This window comes from Macrobrachium nipponense, chromosome 3 (assembly GCF_015104395.2).
Source record: "Macrobrachium nipponense isolate FS-2020 chromosome 3, ASM1510439v2, whole genome shotgun sequence".
Taxonomy (NCBI): Eukaryota; Metazoa; Arthropoda; class Malacostraca; order Decapoda; family Palaemonidae; genus Macrobrachium; species Macrobrachium nipponense.
Genome location: NC_087202.1, coordinates 14,198,183 through 14,218,661, shown reverse-complemented (window position 1 = coordinate 14,218,661; position 20,479 = coordinate 14,198,183). Strand labels below are relative to the sequence as shown.

The window sequence follows — 20,479 nt, the reverse complement described above, 5'->3', positions numbered from 1 at the left end:
ATATGTGTGTGTGTGTGTGTGTGTGTGTGTATGTGTGAGTGTATGTGTGTGAATATAATATATATATATATATATACTATATATATATATATATTATATATATATTAGATGTGTATGTGTGTGTGTGTATGTATGTATGCATGTGTGTATATATGTACGTACTTGTACGTAATTAATTCGCTTTCTATAAACCGCTTGTCTAGTCTCATGAGACACGCCATATTTTATTCAAATCTTCAGACTCTCCGAATCTCCAATTGGATCTCACTTAATATGCCACTGGCTGTCTTTTAATGAGAGGGTATGTTCTGACTGAATCACTGCAAAAACGCTGGCCAATAACGCTAATTACCACTCCAAACCTTTGAAAGTAATTGTACATTATTAAACACCAGAATATTAGCTTTTTGTTCTGAAAGAACAAAAGTTTTTGAGAGCTTCCGTTATTCTTGACGTTGCTTAATAGTTTTTTTTATTTTTCTACTCTTTAGGAAATACATTAGGTAACAGACAGTTTTAACAAGATAGTCTTCAATTTCTTTCTCGTACTACCTGCATTTATTTCTAATATATGTTCCTGTTTCTCTGTCTCTCTCTTTTTTTTTATTTTTTCATTTTTTGTAGCTTTGAGAGAATGTTACGTGTACGCGAACTTTCGTAAATGGAGGTCGGTCACGGGGAAGTTCCAATAATTAATGGGGTATATATCACGCTACTAAAATTCATGTTTAGATTCTGATAATCGGAGTTCGGGGGCTGCTATCTATGACTAATATTTCTTGGGGTGGGGTCATTATCTTTATGATATTTACAGCCTTTAGTTATGTTTTTACGGTAGTCTCCAACGGGCTTGTACTAAACACGCTGCAAAGGTGGAGTCATACCGGGTTAAAACCCTTCGGTGGGTCACTATCTAGGAGAGATCCTAATAATCTAATCGGTAACCTCATAAAAACTCGAACCTACATAGACTGAGAAGTTTACCTCAGCATACTTAACAATTTTCTTGTAACCTTTCTAAAGCAGACCTTTTCGTATGACATTTTGGATTCCACTTTGGCATTCATGAGCCTTGTAGAGTGAACTTAATTGGTACCCATAGGCCTAATACTGAAAATCTCTATATAGGTTGCTTTAATAACTTTTTTTTTCAACTACAGCTGACAAAAGAATGTAATTTGCTCTTACTAACTCGTACTTAAAGATGCAATTAATATTCATTGTCTTTTAAATATTGCTGGCTTCTTTCTTAAACTGAGAGAGAGAGAGAGAGAGAGAGAGAGAGAGAGAGAGAGAGAGAGAGCTGAATAACAGGAGAATAACAAGCAGAAGCGTTTTTATGCGCTGTAAACACTAACAGCAGCTAACCAATTGAATTATTTTTCTTTTTATTCCTGTCAGGTCTCGCAAAGTTCAACTTGAAACAAAGAAAGAGGAGAATAGAAAGAAAAAATGAAATGTATTTTCTTCTGTCTTCTTCTGTGGGGTCTGTCTACCGGGTACCATCCTATCCTGCCAAGACTTTCAGGCAAGTTGATGCCAATCCAAAAGCCCACACAGAAACGAGAGAAAAATTTGTCAATAAAACTCTCCCTGGAGACATATGGGAACTTTTACAATTGGGCGTGACTTTTATCTGGGGTTAGAATGAATGCGTGTATAGCAAATTTTATAATATAATAATATCTTAGTGTTTAGCAAAATCCCTCTGCAATTTCAAATATTCAGGTGTTACTTGTCTCATATTATGATGGAAATACAGTTGAGTAAATAGTATATCATTGAAACTTAATTTGCTAATTTGCAACTGACAAAAAGTGGGCGTGGCTTGTGTGTTAACATAGAATAAAGATGGAGTTGAAGCCGTTTAAGCTTCTCCAGCTTATCTCACTGCGAAAATGATATTTCATTTCAGAAAAGAATGACCTCCTGGGGGGTGAAACTTTCGAAGCTCTGAGAGCTGTAATTGCTGAAACTTCTGGGCCTAATTGCTTTGTGGTTCTCTTGAGTGATGGCACTCAGTCGGCTTACTCAGTGTATGAGGTTAGTTAATTGAATTTACACAAGTGTAAGTATAGGATTTGCTTTTTATTTTCCTGTGGCAGTGCCCATCTCTTTACATATGTAAATTTTCTTTGTTTATGGGATTATTTAACTCCGCCAGTAATTGTATGATTCATTTCTATTGTTTTATTTAGCTGTCATCTGGAACTTTCATATTTGTGAGCATTTTATGAGTCATTGAAGCTCATTATACTAAAATTGGCAATAATTACTCTTTTGGGATTACTGCGCTCTAAGATGCAGCGACATCTGAGAAATTGAATGAATGTTCGCTTTGATTTGATCTAATTTTATTATTCTTTCATTTCTAAATTGTTTCGTTGTCTTTTAATGGCTCAATTTTGAATAGCTACCTCCAAATTGTGATAACCATCCATGTTTAATTTTCAGATTGTCTAACACAGTCCTCCAATTCGACTGGGTGGTATTTATAGTGTGGGGTTCCGGTTCCGGGTTGCATCCCGCCTCCTTAGGAGTCCATCACTTTTCTTACTAATGGTGCGCCCTGTTTTCCTAGGATCCACAATCTTCTGCATGAGTCCTGGAGCTACTTCAGCCTCTAGTTTTTCCAGATTCCTTTTCAGGGATCTTGGGATCGTGCTTAGTGTTCCTATGATTATGGGTACAATTTCCACTGGCATATCCCATATCCTTCTTATTTCTATTTTCAGGTCGTGATACTTATCCAATTTTCCCTCTCTTTCTCTTCAACTCTGGTGTCCCATGGTATTGCGACATCAATGAGTGATACCTTCTTGATTTTATCAATTAACGTCACGTCTGGTCTATTTGCACGTATCACCCTATCTGTTCTGTCTGATACTATAATCCCAGAGGATCTTTGCCTGGTCGTTTTCTATCACTCCTTCAGGTTGGTGCTCGTACCACTTATTACTGCAAGGTAGCTGGCGTTTCTTGCACAGGCTTCAGTGGAGGGCTTTTGCCACTGAATCATGCCTCTTTTTGTACTGGTTCTGTGCAAGTGCCGGACATTCGCTTGCTATGTGGTTTATGGTTTCATTTTTTGTATTGCACTTCCTACATATGGGAGAGATGTTATTTCCATCTATTGTTCTTTGAACATATCTGGTTCTTAGGGCCTGATCATGTGCCGTTGTTATCATTCCTTCAGTTTCCATAGTAGCCATTGCCATGTGTCATCGCTGGCTAGTTCTTTAGTCTGTCTCTTGTATTGTCTGTGCATTGGTTTGTTGCGCCATTCCTCTGTTCTGTTTGTCATTCTCCTGTCTCTGTATATTTCTGGGTCTTCGTCTACTTTTATCAGTCCTTCTTTCCATGCACTCTTGAGCCACTCGTCTTCACTGTTCTCGATTTTGGCGCAGTCCTCTATGCTTAGTAGTCCCCTTCCTCCTTCCTTTCGTGTTATATATTGTCTGTCCGTATTTGCTCATGGGTGTAGTGCTTTGTGTATTGTCATATGTTTCCTCGCTTTCTGGTCTATGCCGCGAAGTTCTGCCTTCGTCCATTCCACTATTCCTGCGCTGTATCTGATTATTGGCACTGCCCATGTGTTTATAGCTTTTATAATATTTCCGGCGTTAAGTTTTGACTTGAGTATCGCCTTGGGTTTGTATATATATTTTTTCCTGATCGTGTTCTTTCATATTATTATTATTATTATTATTATTACTATTATTATTATTATTATTATTATTATTATTATTATTTTATTATTATTATTATTATTATTATTACAGGAAGGATGGAGTAATGTCTTTGCGGGCCGTATTTTTATTGCTCTTGCCACCTCTATATTATTATTATTATTATTATTATTATTATTATTATTATTATTATTATTATTCCTTACAATTCGCTTCTTAGGCTCAGCGATGTTTCTGAGTAACTGGCCAATATTCGTATTGGGAATTTTCAACAAATTATAAATGCTGAAGGTAATCTTTTATTAGAACAGTATATCAGGTCCAGGTCAAGCAGGGGTCGTCGTCAGTACCGGTATTATTCTAATAAAAGATTACCTTCAGCATTTGTAATTTTTTGAAAATTCCCAATATGAATATTGGCCAGTTACTCAGAAACATCGCTGCGCCTGAGAAGCGAATTGTAAGGAAAATAGAAAAAACAATATATAAAATAAACTCGCTTAATACTGTCATTTTTTTAACAGCATTTGCTTAAAAGAGGGTCTTCTACCAAATTATTATTATTATTATTATTGTTATTATTATTATTATTATACAAAGAGGATGAACGAGCCCTTCGTAACATCATCGAAAGGAATGTCTCCCCCACGGACCCTGCGAAAAAAGTAAAATTGATCATTTACTATAAAAGCAAGAAGACCAGTGGCCTGATTATGAAAAACAACCCAGCCCCTGTGATGCAGGACCCTCTCAAGAAAACTAACGTTGTCTACCAATACAAATGCCCTGTCCGGGAATGCCGGCGCTACATTGGTATGACAACAATGTGATTTTCCAAGAGGATATCCTGCCACGCTCAGGAAGGCGCCATCCATAATCATGCAAAAAACGTCCACAATACCAGGATAACTCGGAAGGACATTATTCCTAATATTGGTATTATCGATAAGGCAGCAGACCACCGTCGCCTCCGCCTCTTAGAGGCCCTACACATCGGAAGGAGAGACCCAGCCTTAACACCACTCAAGAGACTTCACTCCTCCCGACGGTGGCACGTAGGGCGCTGCCCGCCGGCACCATAGAGCCGATCGAACGGACCAATCAGGTGCCCCTGCCCAATACTATGCTCCCAGTCTCCAGCGTCCGCACGCGAAGAGCAGTGCGAGCTTCCACCTCTGCAAGACGGCTTGACTCAGGACTTAATCCTCTGTTCAGCAATGAAAACGCAGCGCCCATCAGACAGAGCACCTGGGACACAATAAATACCGCCGAACGACCCCATTCCAATCAGTTCACGCTCACCTTTCCTTGAAAATGAACCGATGATACGGTTGGAAACGTTGGAATTCCGTTACTAAGATTTGTTAATCACTTTTGTTATCATAACAATAAATTAGTATTTTTAGAAAACATTTCTTTAACCAAGATATGAACATCGGCCAGCTATTAGCAAATATCAGCCCTGATGAGAAGAGAATAATAAGAATTGAAAAGACCATATATAAAATCAATTCCACTGATGCTGCCATCATCTTTAACAAAACATATTATTATTATTATTATTATTATTATTATTATTATTTTACTATAGTAGTGTGCCCATAACGTCCAAGTGACGGTAATCTAATAGAGCATCGGAAGGAATGATCGACACTACAGACGTTATATATCGCCCTTCATATATAGCTTGAGGTTTATTACCACAAGAATACTTTTCAAAAGAAAACATTAACAAAAAAAAAGATGAGATGGAAAAATAAAATGACAAAAAGCACATGAGTAATTAGAAGTTTATGAGTAAATAAAGCAGTTAAAGTGAGCGCCAGGAAGAGGGTGAATTCTGGAAGCAATGTTGATTGTTTGTAATATATGAAGTAAATATAGACGCTTTAGCTTTAAAGGAAGGTGCCCATGAAAGAACACTTATGTGGTGCATTGCAATATTAGTCTATTTGAGAAATAAAACTGTAAAAAAACAATTAACAATGACCGTCGCAGAATGACCATAAATAATGATACAATGAAGTAATGCTTATGTAACTTAAGTACCAGACACCCGCACCTCCCTTGTCCTTGTTGGACACACGACTTTCGCAAGAATGCATTTTTTGTCATGCTTCTCATTTAAAGTGGCCTCTGTATTGACGCTGTTCCTCGTTGGCTACTAAGAACCCAGAGGTTCACATCAGCACCTCATATCCCCTCAGCACCTTTTTCAACACTGCAGAGCCGCCGCTGGGCGATGACGATCATTTTCATCAAAAGAGCTTCTTCTGTCGTCTGCAGGCCATGAGGCAGCTTCGTGCACCTTGGGGATTTGGGACGTTTGAAGCAGAGTCCTCTGGTGGGAGCTTCCGCAATGATTCGACCGCTGGACAGGTCAATGAGGACCTGTTCGCCGTCATCAACGAGGCTCGGAAGGTGAGATCATGACGTTCCACTCAGGTTAAAAAAAAAAAAAATTAGGTTTTTGTTTTCTGTAGAATAAAACTATTGATATGGCGTTGTCTGTCCGTCCGCACTTTTTCTGTCCTCCCTCAGATCTTAAAAATGGCCGAGGCTAGAGGGTTGCAAATTGGTATATTGATCATCCATCCTTCAAGCATCAAACACATCAAATTGAAGAACTCTAGCATCGGTAGTTTTTATTTTGTATAAGGTCAAAGTTAGTCATAATCGTGCGTCTGGCAACGATATAAGACAGATCCCCACCAGACTGTTGTTAAAGTTTCATGGGCCGTAGTTCATACAGTATTATACCGAGACCACCGAAAGCTATAGATCTATTTTAGGTGGCCTTGATTATACGCTGTACGGAAAACTCGATTGCGCCAAAGTTTACTCGCTTAATGTAAAGGTAAACATGTGATGTTTGAATGATTTGGTCTCACAAATGACGTCGTAATGATTAAGGTCAGTGACGTAGATCTACGGGATTGTTAAGTAATTTTATGCAGGAGCACCCCCACATAGAGGAAACGGGTCCTGAAAAAAAATTATATATATATATATAATATATATATATATATATATATATATATATATATATATATATAAATAAATATATATATATATATATATATATATATAGTATATATATATATATATATATATATATATATATATATATATATATATATATTACATTTAATTACATCGTTTTGTATTCCTTCCTTTCTACAGTATATTCTTTCAGCTTAATAGTAAAGTAAAGGTGTCCTTATTATAATGATAATATTTGTATGCAGTATGTACCTGCTGCGTTATTCTTTGAAGAAATGTTTGATGTCAGTTGAACGGTAAATGGAACTATTTAAATATAAGTCAATGTAACATTCTATATTTCTTTTCTTTATCGCATCTTGCTTCTCTTCAATTATTGTCATCTCAGTTCCACTGCATAATTATATAAATAATTTGCCACCGCCCACAACCACTCTTGGAAAAGATGTTGCGGGCGCCCATGATCATATGATGCCCTAAAGTAGCCCGGGTCTAATGAAAGAAAAAAAAGAAAATTAAGTTAAAAAAATCGCAGCCGAATTCGTGAATGAAGTCACTTAAGTAGGTGTTGCCGACCTTCCGACACTCGACTACTTATCAGGAATGAAGCTGCTGGCCCCACCCCTTTTCTCATTTCCATCGTAACGAGCCCAAGTCTTTTCTCTCACATGGGATCGATCTTGGGTTTCTTCTTATTAGGAGTTTCTCGTTGGACGGGTCGGTTACGTGCTCGACTACCGATCACAGGGTCCGGGTTCGATTCCCTGCCCTGCCAACGCGAAATCAGAGGAGTATATTTTTGTGATAGAAATTCATTTCTCGATGTGGTTCGGATCCCACAATAAACTGTAGGTCCTGTTGCTAAGTAAGCAATTGGTTCCTTAGAAATATCTAATCTTTCGGGTTAGGCCTAGGAGGTCTGTTAATCGGCTCAGTGGTCTGGTAAAACTGAGCTAAACCTAACTTTCTTTCTGTTACGAAAGTAAATATTCAGTGTTTATAATTTGTGTTTGTACTGGCTGCTTTGTATCAAAGGGCCTCTTTGCTTGCTTTGTTTCTGTCTGGCTGTCTCTATTCTCTCGCTCTCTTCTTTATTCCCGTGTTTTCTCTCCTATACTCTGTTTTTTTCCATCTGTCCATCTGCCTGTGGTGTTTTCGCATGGTAACACTGCGTCCGGGGCTTTAAATAGTTACGCTATGTGTAAGTTTTAGGTAAATAAAAGGATATCTGGGTGTACATTTGCAACTGAAAAGTGTTTTAATAATTTACTGTATGCGAATTACGCCGTTAATATTCGAAACAGGATATTATTTATAGCCCGGGACGTAGTGTTACCATGCGCAAACACCAAAGCGGATGGACAGATGAAAAAAAACAGTATAGTTACTCTGCTTTGAAAAATCCTCATAATATATTTCGTCACATTGCTTTTCTCGTGCTTATATAAATCAATCAAATTCAAAGCAGTGTTTTGCAACATTATGTGGATAATACGCTGCGATCAGGCCATATAAAGAGGTACACTTATATACTCTCAAACACACACACGTAGCACATATATATACAAAACGCCAGCATGGATTTTTTTTATACGATTTTGTCCCTCCAGAAGTCCCCTTCTAATGAATCTTTAGTTAATGACCTCCCAACGTCAGCCACTCACTGAATTATTTCAAGTCTGGAAACCCTTTACGAGTTCGGAATCGGTTTGTCTCAACTGAACTTTCCTCAACTCTTTGCATTTTGGAGGGAACCGCTTTTTCGACCAATTCCTCTTTTTCTCTCTCTCCGTAAATGAAGACGAAAAATACGCATTTCTTCATCCAGCTTTTTATTTCATTTCTTTCTCTCATGCTTTTCCACTTTCAAGATTTCTATTTGGTTTTTAAGTATTCCATTTTCTTCCTCGTACAGATTATTGTCTCTTTATCGAAACACGTTTAAAGGAGAGAGAGAGAGAGAGAGAGAGAGAGAGAGAGAGAGAGAGAGAGAATTATCACAGCAATTTCTGCTTTCTTTTCTAGAAGAAAGAAACGAGATGAACTTCTAAAGTACGAGGGAGAGAGAGAGAGAGAGAGAGAGAGGAGAGAGAGAGAGAGAGAGAGAGAGAGTTATCACAGCAATTTCTGCTTTCTTTTCTAGAAGAAAGAAACGAGATGAACTTCTAAAGTACGTGAGAGAGAGAGAGAGAGAGAGAGAGAGAGAGAGAGAGAGAGAGAGAGAGAGAGAGAGAGAGAGAGAGAGAGACGTTTACGAGTGATTAAGTGAAATATTGCACCAGTTTCTGCTCTCTCTTCCAGAAAATAAGGAATGAAATAAAATAAGGGATTATACTTTTTTAAATACCTAAAATAAGTACAAAAGGGAAGTTTTTTCTTGGTTGGTGGAATTCAGATGTCTACACCAGGCTTCGTATTTACTTTGAACACCTTTCAACATTTAAAGGCTGCGTTTGGGCAAGAATCAAAAGCCTTAACTCGTCTTCATTTGTCATATTATGTATCACCGAAAGATGGATCCACTGTCTATGTAATTACCATTTTGGCCACTGATCCATCGCATAAGTATCAGTGAACCTGTGACACCCGACTGGACTCTCCCACAGTGATCCTCGTTTTGTGATTTACTTCCTTTTTACTGTCAAAATTCGGAATTTTTTCTTTGCCTCCAAGAGACAAATGTGTCTTCCGCCTTATCTCAAATCCTTCTTTTCTCCAGGTCTGGCCTAGATGAGGCCGCTTGCTTAGCACCTTCTGATATTCCCTTTTTAAGAGAATAATAATGATAATAATAATAATAATAATAATAATAATGATAATAATAATAATAATAATAATAATAATAATAATAATAATAATAATAATAATAATAATAATAATAATAACGTTTAACTGAAAGACGGAAATGGGGAAGGAAATCAACTATCAAAATTCATAACTGGAAGTGTTTTCGTTTAAGTAACGCTTGTGTAGGTGCTGTGTATTATGTGTTGTGTATTAAGAGTGTCATGGCCAAATACAAGTAAATCAATCAATCATCAATCACTCAGTTTAAAAAAAGGCTTAAAAGGAAGCCCTGGAAACGAAGAGGGAAATCAAATATTAGAACTCATTCATTGAAAAGGTTTTCGTTCAAGTCATGTTTATTGTGTTTCGTGTATTGTGAATTGAACACACAAACAAAGAAACCAACCAGCCAATAAAAAATTGATATTCGTATTGTGAAGTGGCCAAATACAGGTCAGTCGATCAATCAATCAATAAAAAAGCAAGTCAATTTTCCTCCTACAGCTCCGGAGGACATCTTGGTGCCTGACAGCAGCGGTCATGAGTAACTCGTTGCCGTTCCTGAGGGAATTCGGCGACGCCTCCCTCAGGGGGAGGCTCCTCATCTGGCCGACGAGGTTGCTCGTCGTTTCCACCATTCCCACTCATCATCTGAGGGACCTCTTCGCCTCTTACTGGACCTTCTCCATGATGAACGCCATGGTGCTCACGACGCAGAAGAAAAAGTTATTATTGTTATTATATTATATACAGTTTTCCCTTAATAAAAGGATGCCTGTGGGGCGCGTGTACTTCATAGGGAGTACATGCATTTCAGTTCATTATATATATATATATTCAATTATATATATATATATATATATATATACGTGTGTGTGTTTAGAATCTACTGGCCACTTTTACCAGACACATATGCAACTGTAATAACCACAATGCCCTCTTAACTTCTAGAATTCTTTGCTCTCTTTTGGATACGCTTGTCCCTACAAAGCCGAAGCTTCAAGTTCTAAGAATATTTTTTGTAAGAAATTGTGATACCCGGTAACCGGTCAGGTCGGCAACGTGACCTCTTTGTGATTATGGGACCTGGGATCGTTCCCTGTACCGGACGTCACAATTTCTTCAAAAAGATTTCTTTGAAACTTGGAGCTTCAGCTTTGTAGTGACAAGCGTGGCTATGACAGTAGTGTATATATATATATATATATATATATATATTATATATATATATATATATATACTATATATATATATATACATATATATATATAGTTATACATACTTATACACACACGCACACACATATATAGAAGAATAAAATATATATACCACATATATAGAGTATATATATATAGATTTATATATATATATATAGATATATATATAAAAGATTAGATATATATATATATATATATATATATTATATATATATATATATATATATATATACTATATATATATACGTGTACAGTTATATATACACATATTTGTATATAATGATTGCATATATGCACTTAAGTTATAACCCTCCTTATCTATCACAGTCTCTTCGTTAGCTCAGTGATAAAAAGAAGAACTACAGGGAAGAAGAATATTATTATTTTTCCCTTCATCGGTAGGTACGACATCTTCTCCCATTTGCCTCACACTAACTCAGGTGAGCACTTCGTCCGAATTGCTTCGTGGTCTCGTGGCGACGGCTTGGTCTTCATGAAGAAGTTGAAATTGTTTCCTGTAAAGTTTTCGAAGTGAGTCCAGTTATTATCATTATTATTATTAAAGTTAGTGGTGCATGAACGTATCCATAACGAAGTTAGAAATATTCTTTTTAAGGGATAAAATATCCGAGTAATCACGAAATACAAGCCATTGTCGACGGAAGCAAACAGTTCCAGCGCTGTTGGCATTTCTTTGAAGCCCTGTAATGGGTTTATAAGTCTTGAATGCCTCCATGGCGTGACAATCGTATCAGCTGCTGTCCGTATGTCAGATTTAATCATAAGCTTGGATCGTATCATGTAGCACTTACTCCAGCCGTTAAGAGAGAGAGAGAGAGAGAGTGGGGAGAGAGGACGAGAGAGACGAGAGAGAGAGAGCAGGGAGCTTAGGTATATATATATATATATATATATATATATATATATATATATATATATATGTATATGTATTTGTGTGCACACACAAATACATATACATATATATATATATATATATATATAAATATATATATATATATATATATATATATATATATATATATATATAGAGAGAGAGAGAGAGAGAGAGAGAGAGAGAGAGAGAGAGTTCATGACGGCGTATCTTTAGCAGAAATATATGATATGCATTTCATATCATAATTTAGCCTTGTCATTAGCGCCGGGAAATAAATTCTATCATAAAGAAAAATTAATATGCTACGATTGTTTACTATTACCACATACAAAGAGAGAGAGAGAGAGAGAGAGAGAGATCTGGAATGCCATTAGAAGACGTATTTAATTGTATAACCCTTTTGTCCGACACGCAAGACTAATTCATTTCTGGTTTTCATTTCTCAACATTAACGCAGCTTCGTATTTTATTACTATTTATGCTCAATGATCAAATAATAAGCACCATATTAAAGCAGTAAACATATATAATCTAATATAATCTAATTTGATTAATACTGTTCTGTTTCTTGAAGCGCAAAATCGATGGCAAAATCGGTTAAGAGTTGCGCGTCATAATCGGCCCCAATGTGATACATTTCCTTGCAATTGAAATTATCCATTAATCTGTAAGCTATGACTATTAAGTTACAAAGAGTAAGTAAGAAAAAACTTACATTACTTACATGTTCATAATTTCGTTAGAATATTCTTAATTTTCTTCCACTACAAAAAGCCTAAATAAATTCAGAAAATATATTTTTTATAATAAAAATTTATGTTTATTCGAAATCGAAATGATGAGATATTAAATATGAAAAGTTAGTCAGTAAAAAGTAAACAAAATGAAATACTTGAAATTTCCATTCATTTACCCTACCTGACCTCTTCCTCTTTTTCAGCTTCTACGGAGGTCAGGTCAACGTGACGGCGCTGCCCTTTGCCCCACACTGGCAGGTGACAAAAAGAACGACTCCAGAGGGAGGGCCGGTCGAAGTCCTCTCTGGCACCGACTACCTGATGCTGGACGCCATCTCCCACGGGCTCAATTTCAGCTACTACGTCATTCCGACCGCCAACTGGGATGAGGTATTGTTTCTCCATAGGAGCAAAGGCCAAAGACCAATGTTTTCATGCAAATAGGATGAATACATATCCGCAACTTTTTGGTGGTTTATTTCCACTTACTATTGCAGATTTGTTTTCAATATGTTTTTGACATATGTGCAATAAATTGCCAAACAAACGTAGGCTTAGAACAGTTCTGTGTTTGCACTCTTCAGGTGCAAGTACACCACAGTGAAACATCCCATGAACAAACTTTGGCAACCTATTACACATATGTCATGAACAGGTTGAAACAAGTCAGCGATTGTAAGTGGAGAATGAGCCTTTATTGGCAAATTTTCGATAATTATTTGAAGTACTGATTTGAACCAACAATAAGTTGTAGACATGTATTCAGCCTGTTCGTGATGTGTGTGTGTGTGTGTGTGCAATAACTTTCAGACTTATGTTTACATGTTCTACTGTAGTGTGGATGCATCCTAGCGTGGCAGGTTTTTGCTTCAACTCTGCCAGACTTAGAATAGTAAGATTTGTCTGAATTTCGCATTACAGGTGACGAAGAAAGTCGAGGAACGCGAATCTTTCATAGCAACCGTTATTTACGCCCTGCTGCCCAACAGACTCCTTCAGTACGACTACACGTACGCCTTCGAATTCGCTTCGCCCACTTTCTGCATGAGGAAACCGGTGTTGGAACCCCAGTGGCAGAGCCTTTACAGGCCTCTGACAGACACTGTCTGGATCTTAAGCCTGGTTGTGATCATTCTCTTGCCATTGACGATTTACTGGGTAAGTATTATTTCTTGGAACAGTCTGAAATTGCAGACTTTCTCATCTACCAGGATATGAGTCTTAGCACGAAAAGTTTGGTTGTCCATGGCATTCTATGTTATATCAGTGATTTGCCCTACGTTTAACAACCTAAGATTTCACGGGACGTGAATAAAGCCTGACCTAAGCTGGCACAACACCATTTAGATAGATTCTCACACGGCGTTCATTGACCTGACCTAACCTACCTCGGGGTTAGGGATTGCCCTAACATGCCATAGAGTATGGGATGCCTCTCCTCAAGTTCCACAGGGCTACTGATTTCATAATAGGACATGACCTGACCTGTCAGAATGCATGTCTACCTTGACCTTCGATTTTATAGGAAATAGTGATCTTACTTTTAACAAACCACTAGGTAACTACCCTGACATATAATTTTACAAGGACTGATGACCTGATAGATCTTGTCACAAGGGATGGATGATATTGGGAATGCGGGAACTAAACAAATTAGAAATTTATTTTTTTACCTTAAGTACAAAGATAAATTCTTATCAATACATATTCGTTGTTTTTGTGAAATACATCGAAAAAAAAGCAACAGAATTTACTTATAGAAATATTGTACAATCACAACCAACTTTCGCAATAAAACTGACCTACACAATATAATAATAAAATAATTTTCTTTCTCTCGATTCAGATGATCAACTTCGAGGAGACCAAGAAACCAGAGAAGGGCGAGAAGAAGAAGATACTGTTTGTCGACGTCTTCCAAGGCGCGTTGGGAGTTCTCTTGGGTCAGAATTACTCCATGGACCACTCGACCTCCGCCAGTTCGAGAATTCTCGTTAGTTGCTGGCTAGTCTTCGCTTTCATACTGGGTTCGGCCTACAGGGGCAATCTCACTGCCTTCCTCACCCTGCCCAAGTACCCTGCGAGAGCTGAGACGCTTGAACAGCTGATCACCGTCGTTGACAAGTAAGAAGAGACGGAGAAGGAAATAGAAAATCAATTGTTTTTATTTCTAGGTTTGCAGTTCAAAATAGATTCATGACCACTAGTTTCTATTTCAAAATACATCTATATATAACCTTTTCATTCAAAATAATTTTTCCCTTCAAAGTATACCCAGAATCATTTTTTCCTTCAAAATTCATGAGCAGTTTTTCTCAAAATATATCCATGAAAGACGCTTTTCACTTCAACAAATAATGAAAACGAAAGGAAACATCTCCAAGAAACCATTAAACCCTACAACAAGAGAATCTCTCTCCCAGAGTAACGATGCCGCCTTACGGGGAAGCTTTCCGGTCGTTCTACAGCAGATCCGACTCTGTCGTTTTCCAGACTTTGGCCAGCATGTGGGAGACGGTAACTTCCGGGAAAGAAGGCCTTACTGACGCTTCCAGGCGAAAGTACGTGGAGTGACAAGCTGCATATTTTTCTGTACTTGTTAGACAAATAGACACAAACACTTTCTGTACTTGCTAGAGAAATAGAGACAAACACTAATGCTTTCCATGAGAACCTGTAATATATCCACGGTTTCCAGGTATTTTGATCTAGCCTTTCCAGGTAAGCTTGCTGGATACGCACATTTTTTCATTTTTTTGTTGGCCGGAAAAGTCTTCAGTGTTTACAAAAGCTCCTTCCTTTACTCCTACCCGGCAAACTCGCATAGACATTCAAACTATTTCATTGCTTTTGCTAAAAACAAAAACACTTCTGTGTTTCCAGCTGATCTTCCTTTATACTTCTTCCAGACAATCTCACATAGTAGGCCTAGATGTCCAAACTCTTTCGTTTATTTTTTCTGGAAACAAACTTTAGCGTTTCCTACTACTAGATCTTTACCCCTTCCAGGCAAACTAAAAAATGCCCAGATTCTTTCATTTCCTTTTTCTGGAAACCGAAACTCTCCGATCTTCCTTTATTCCTTTCAGACAAGCTCACATAGACGTCCGGAGGTACCTGGAACTCGCCATTGCTGAGCAGTTCACGAAAGCGGACGGGTCGACGCATCTGTACCTGGGGAGGGAAAACGTCTTCCCTGGTCTGTCTGGGTGGCCAATTCCGCACGACGCCCCTTTTAAGGAAAACATCGACAGGTCAATCATGGCCGTCAAGGAGGTAAATACAGTGAATTATTCTCTACAAAGTGAGTTCTTTTGAAAATACCACCTGGAACGCCTCGGGGCTTTTGGGGTTTTTCCATGAACTGTAACCATAATTCAAGCTTGTTTTAATGACTTTAAACCTTATTAAACTTTCCGTCACACGGGTCGTTAGGTGATTCAGTTAGTTTTATAAGTACTCTGGTGATTGTATAGCTAACAGGATTAATTTGGCTTCAGTACCAGAACGTCCATTGAATTAGGGAAACTCTTGCAGTGTACATCTATAATTCCTTTCCAGGATGACAGTACACATTTCTTTCTGTCTAGTATTTTTCATCCTTCTCTGATCTCTTCTTTCTTACCGATTAGAACGAAATGAAAACCACAATCCCTTTCAGGCTGACCTATTGGAGGCCAGGAATGCGACGCACTGGTCAGGCTGAAATAATAAACCACAATCCCTTTCCAGGCTGACGTATGGAAGACCTGGAATGCGACTCACTGGTCAGGCTGAAATAATAATTTGCAATCCTTTTCCAGGCTGACATATAAGAGGCCTGGGATGTGACTCAATGGTCAGGCTGAAATAATAATTTGCAATCCTTTTCCAGGTTTTCCAGGCTGACATATAAGAGGCCTGGAATGTGACTCAATGGTCAGGCTGAAATGAATAATTTGCAATCCTTTTCCAGGCTGACATATAAGAGACCTGGAATGTGACTCAATGGTCAGGCTGAAATAATAATTTGCAATCCTTTTCCAGGCTGACATATAAGAGACCTGGAATGTGACTCACTGGTCAGGCTGAAATAATAATTTGCAATAATTTTCCAGGCTGACATATAAGAGACCTGGAATGTGACTCAATAGTCAGGCTGAAATAATAATTTGCAATCCTTTTCCAGGCTGACACATAGGAGATCTGGAATGTGACTCACTGGTCAGGCTGAAATAATAACAACAACAATCACTTTCCAGGCTGGTCTGTACGAAAAATGGAGCTCCGACTTCATGACCCAGGCCCGGAAGGAGAGTCTGGAGAGGCAGCGGCAGAACGCAGCCGAAGGGAAGTCACCCGAAGAAGTCGCTGACGGAGCGGATCAAGAGACATCAGGCAACTCCATAGTCGTGGCGCTCACCGTCGTCATATGAACAAGGACCCCTGAGCTCGCTTCCTCCTTGGGGCTCGGGGCTGGTGATGGCGTCCGGTCCCTTTCCTTTGCCGTTTGAGATGACCATTTCCTGCTGCCACCGACCGGAAAATAACACAGCAGAAAAAGGCGGAAAAATGGCGGGTAGTGGGACTGTGAAATGGCAGTTAGTAGAATGAGAAAGTAGCGGACAGTGAAATGGGAAAATATCGGACAGTGGAATGAGAAAATAGCGGACAGTGGAATGGGAAAATAGCGGACAGTGGACTGCGAGATACCGGATAGTGGAGTGAGAGAAAAGCGGAAAGTAGAATGAGAAAATGGGTGAACTGGACCGTGGAATAAAGAGAAAAGGAATCAAAGAAATGACGGTAAATATCTGAAATTTTAATTAAAAAGAACTGCAGAAGTGTAACCCGCTGTTTTATTCACGGGGCGAAATTGGCATTAAAATCCATGGAAATCTTGAATACGTGATAATGCTACGCTTAAAATAATAATAATTATAATTTATTAAAAGTAATGGCCACTACTTTTAATAGAGTATGCTTGAGAGAGGGTCTGCTTCCTAATACAGCAACAACAACAACAATAATAATAATAATAATAATAATGATAATAATAATAATAATAGTAATAATAATAATAATAATAATAATAATAATAATAACAACAACAACAGTACATCTTCTTTAAAAAGAAAGGCATCATCAGTGGAACTGAATTCATTCAAGTTCTTTTAAATTCTTACTATTCGTTTTTCTTCAGGGCTGATTTCTGCCAAGAGCTGGCCGATGTCCATAATCTGGATAAAAGGGAATGGGGAAATATAAGAGAAGAATAAGACTATACTACCATTGTTATTAACAGGACATGCTTAAAAGAGGGTCTATCACTTCAAATAATAATAATAATAATAATAATAATAGTAGTAATAATAATAATGATAATAATAATAATAAAAAAAGGGAGAAAATCGTTAGGTATCAAGACCTTAAAATAGAAATAAGAAGGATTTGGGATATGCCAGTGGAAATTGTACCCATAATCATAGGAACACTAGGCACGATTCCAAGATCCCTGAAAAGGAATCCGGAAAAACTAGAGGCTGAAGTAGCTTCAGGACTCATGCAAAAGATTGTGCTCCTAGAAACAGCGCACATAGTAAGAAAAGTGATGGACTCCTAAGGAGGCAGGATGCAACCCGGAACCCCACACTATAAAGACCATGCACCCAGTCGAATAGGGGGACTGTGATACACCTAAAATAATAATAATAATAATAATAAACCAGGAGACCCGTTTTATGAAATCTAGAAGAAATGAGATAAGAAAATGGGAAAATGCAGCAATGAATAACAATAAGAAGAAAAGAAACCTTATATTCATTTTATGTGTGTAGGCTAATGCAATTGCTAAATTACGGCAGGGAGGCAATTACCTCATAACAAGTGGTGACGCCATAGATACCGTCGCAGTTACTACACGTGTGAGGTGTGGACAAAAGGGCAGGTTGTAGAGTACTGACTTTATTACATGTTGTTGTTTAAGATTAAGCTGGCCTTGTGCCAGCAAGGGCTCTTGCTCGTAGAGCAGCCCGTATAGAATATTACAGGTAAGGGAAAATTCAAATATACAGTATGTGGGCGGAAATGTGGTTACTGACCCGCGAGAGAATTAAAGTGGGTCTGGCGAGACCCGATTTGTGTTTCTTGAGAGACATATAATACAAAATACAAAAGTACATAAAATATGATTTCACAAGATATATACATTGGCGGAAAGCCCGCTGAACGCTCTTGCGGAGGGAAGTAAGAACAACGCGAATGTTGAACTACATACAGAGAAAATTGTGAATAATCGTTGTCCTTACACACGAAATGTAAACGAAAACTAAGGGATTACCGAATATGACGATGATATCGGCTGCCAAAATTTACCGTCAGCTAAAAAAAAAAAAAAAAAAAAAAAAACAACGTCACCACTCATCTTGAAGCAATCAAATTTGGCATCTGAATCTAACACGTGTAATACTGGCCAGTCATTCTCTTTGCTGAGAAGAGAGAGAGAGAGAGAGCGAGAGAGAGAGAGAGAGAGCGTTTTGACTTATATAACACTTATTGTAGACTTGTATGTGTAATAAAGAGAGAGAGAGAGAGAGAGAGAGAGAGAGAGAGAGAGCTTTAGCCTTATAACACTTTTTGTACAGACCTTATAACCGTTATCATAACCTTGTGTATGAGAGAGAGAGAGAGAAACTGTTACTAAGAAACCAACCGGACTGCATAAAAGAGACAGAGGCACAAAAATAACAGAAAGAGAGAGAGAGAGAGAGAGCGCGCGAGAGTAGTAACCTGGTCCAACCGAACAGGTGTACCATGTGGGACTCTTAAAGTAGCCACCTGCGACTTTAAATAATGACCACCGGGAATCCCCTGTCTCTCTCTCTCTCTCTCCTTGGTATCTGATGTGGTATTTACAACCACTCTAAAATGGTTTCGTACCTTAACTTTCTTTCTTCCATTCTTCAAAATTAAGACACAAATAGGGATGCCCATCCCGTCGATCTCTGCGTCAAAGCCAGTGAAAGCAATACAGTATTTAAATTTCTATATATCGATTTATTAATTTATCGTTACTTTCTAATAAACAGTTTTTTCTTTCTGTATCTCCTGTTATCTTCTGTAACTTCTTTTCAAGAAGGCCTTATTCTTTGGGAGCTTGAATTTCTACATCGGCCCCTGTAGCTACACTTGTCCCTACAAATAGGGTTAATTTTCTGAATAATATAGTTATAATATAGACAAATTAGGCCTATGTCATAACGGAGGAAAGCGAGTATAACTCTCTAGCAAGAAAATACTTTATTCAAAAGATGGATTATGACGGTATAAGAGATCCAATGAATGACCGAATTCTCCTTCGGTTTCCTATTGATTTCAAACAAATGGTTTTTTTTAAAGGATCGAATGGCTTTCTTTCTTTCAAGTCTCTTAGTGGTCCAATATGCGGAGGTTTCCAGATACGATTTTGTTTTCCAGGAGGGATCCAGCCGGGATGTCGATCCTGTCTCCATGGTTGGCGATGATGATTACTGTACCCTTGAAGGAAAATGACAGAAATTAGAATTTCGTGCTTATACACAAACGAAACTCCTTATTCTAATAAGATGAAACAAAATGTGATGTTTATGATATTCTTCTACCAGAAATTCAAGCAGGATTTTTGATTTGATCTTTGATTGGTCTGGTACTTTTCATACTTAACAGACGACATTTTCATATTATTCAATCAAAGATGCAATACATTAATACCCTAAAACAATTCTCCTCGTACTTTATAATTTACTTTTTTTTCTAAGAACTGTTCTCTTCTTTCTGAACTTCCTGTTACCTCCTGTTACGTCTTTCAAATGAATTACAAGTCAATGGCCCCTATGGGCTTCTCCCATATGAATAGGTTTCATTTGCCGAATAATAATAATAATAAAAAGTGAGCCAAATTCATCTATTCTTAGTTGTATTAGGAAACTGATATCAAATTAGTTTTCTGTACAGAGGCGTTTGGAACAGAGCCTCAGGATTCAACTCCCGACCTTGAGAACGACGCCTCTGCCAAAGGTAACGTCGCCAGATACCGCCAGATGGTCCAATTCCAGCATGTCTGGTATTGAGGCGAATCTCGTGAGGAAATCCTGTTAGAAAATAAATTAATTAATACGCCAGCTTTGTGTGCGT

General features: G+C 37.9%; 1 protein-coding gene and 1 pseudogene across 1 annotated transcript; one reads left to right on the top strand and one right to left on the bottom strand.

The window, feature by feature from the left end:
• Positions 1 to 9,995: 9,995 nt before the first annotated feature.
• LOC135222089 (ionotropic receptor 93a-like) lies at positions 9,996 to 16,743 on the top strand. Its single transcript, XM_064260260.1, has 8 exons — positions 9,996 to 10,204; positions 11,099 to 11,227; positions 12,532 to 12,718; positions 13,250 to 13,486; positions 14,175 to 14,452; positions 14,752 to 14,889; positions 15,418 to 15,604; positions 16,570 to 16,743. Exons 1-8 carry the CDS (start codon positions 10,020 to 10,022, stop codon positions 16,741 to 16,743), a joined length of 1,515 nt encoding a protein of 504 aa, XP_064116330.1. The 5' UTR covers positions 9,996 to 10,019.
• A 2,848-nt stretch (positions 16,744 to 19,591) lies between these two features.
• Positions 19,592 to 20,479, bottom strand: part of LOC135222087 (UTP--glucose-1-phosphate uridylyltransferase-like) — a 3,469-nt pseudogene continuing 2,581 nt past the window's right edge.

Bases quoted from the DNA above. Each gene is read 5' to 3' on its own strand.
- LOC135222089 (XM_064260260.1), top strand. From the start codon at position 10,020: ATGAGTAACTCGTTGCCGTTCCTGAGGGAATTCGGCGACGCCTCCCTC. The intron at 12,719-13,249 runs GTATTGTTTCTC...TTCGCATTACAG, and splicing joins CGACCGCCAACTGGGATGAG to GTGACGAAGAAAGTCGAGGA. The intron at 13,487-14,174 runs GTAAGTATTATT...CTCTCGATTCAG, and splicing joins TGCCATTGACGATTTACTGG to ATGATCAACTTCGAGGAGAC.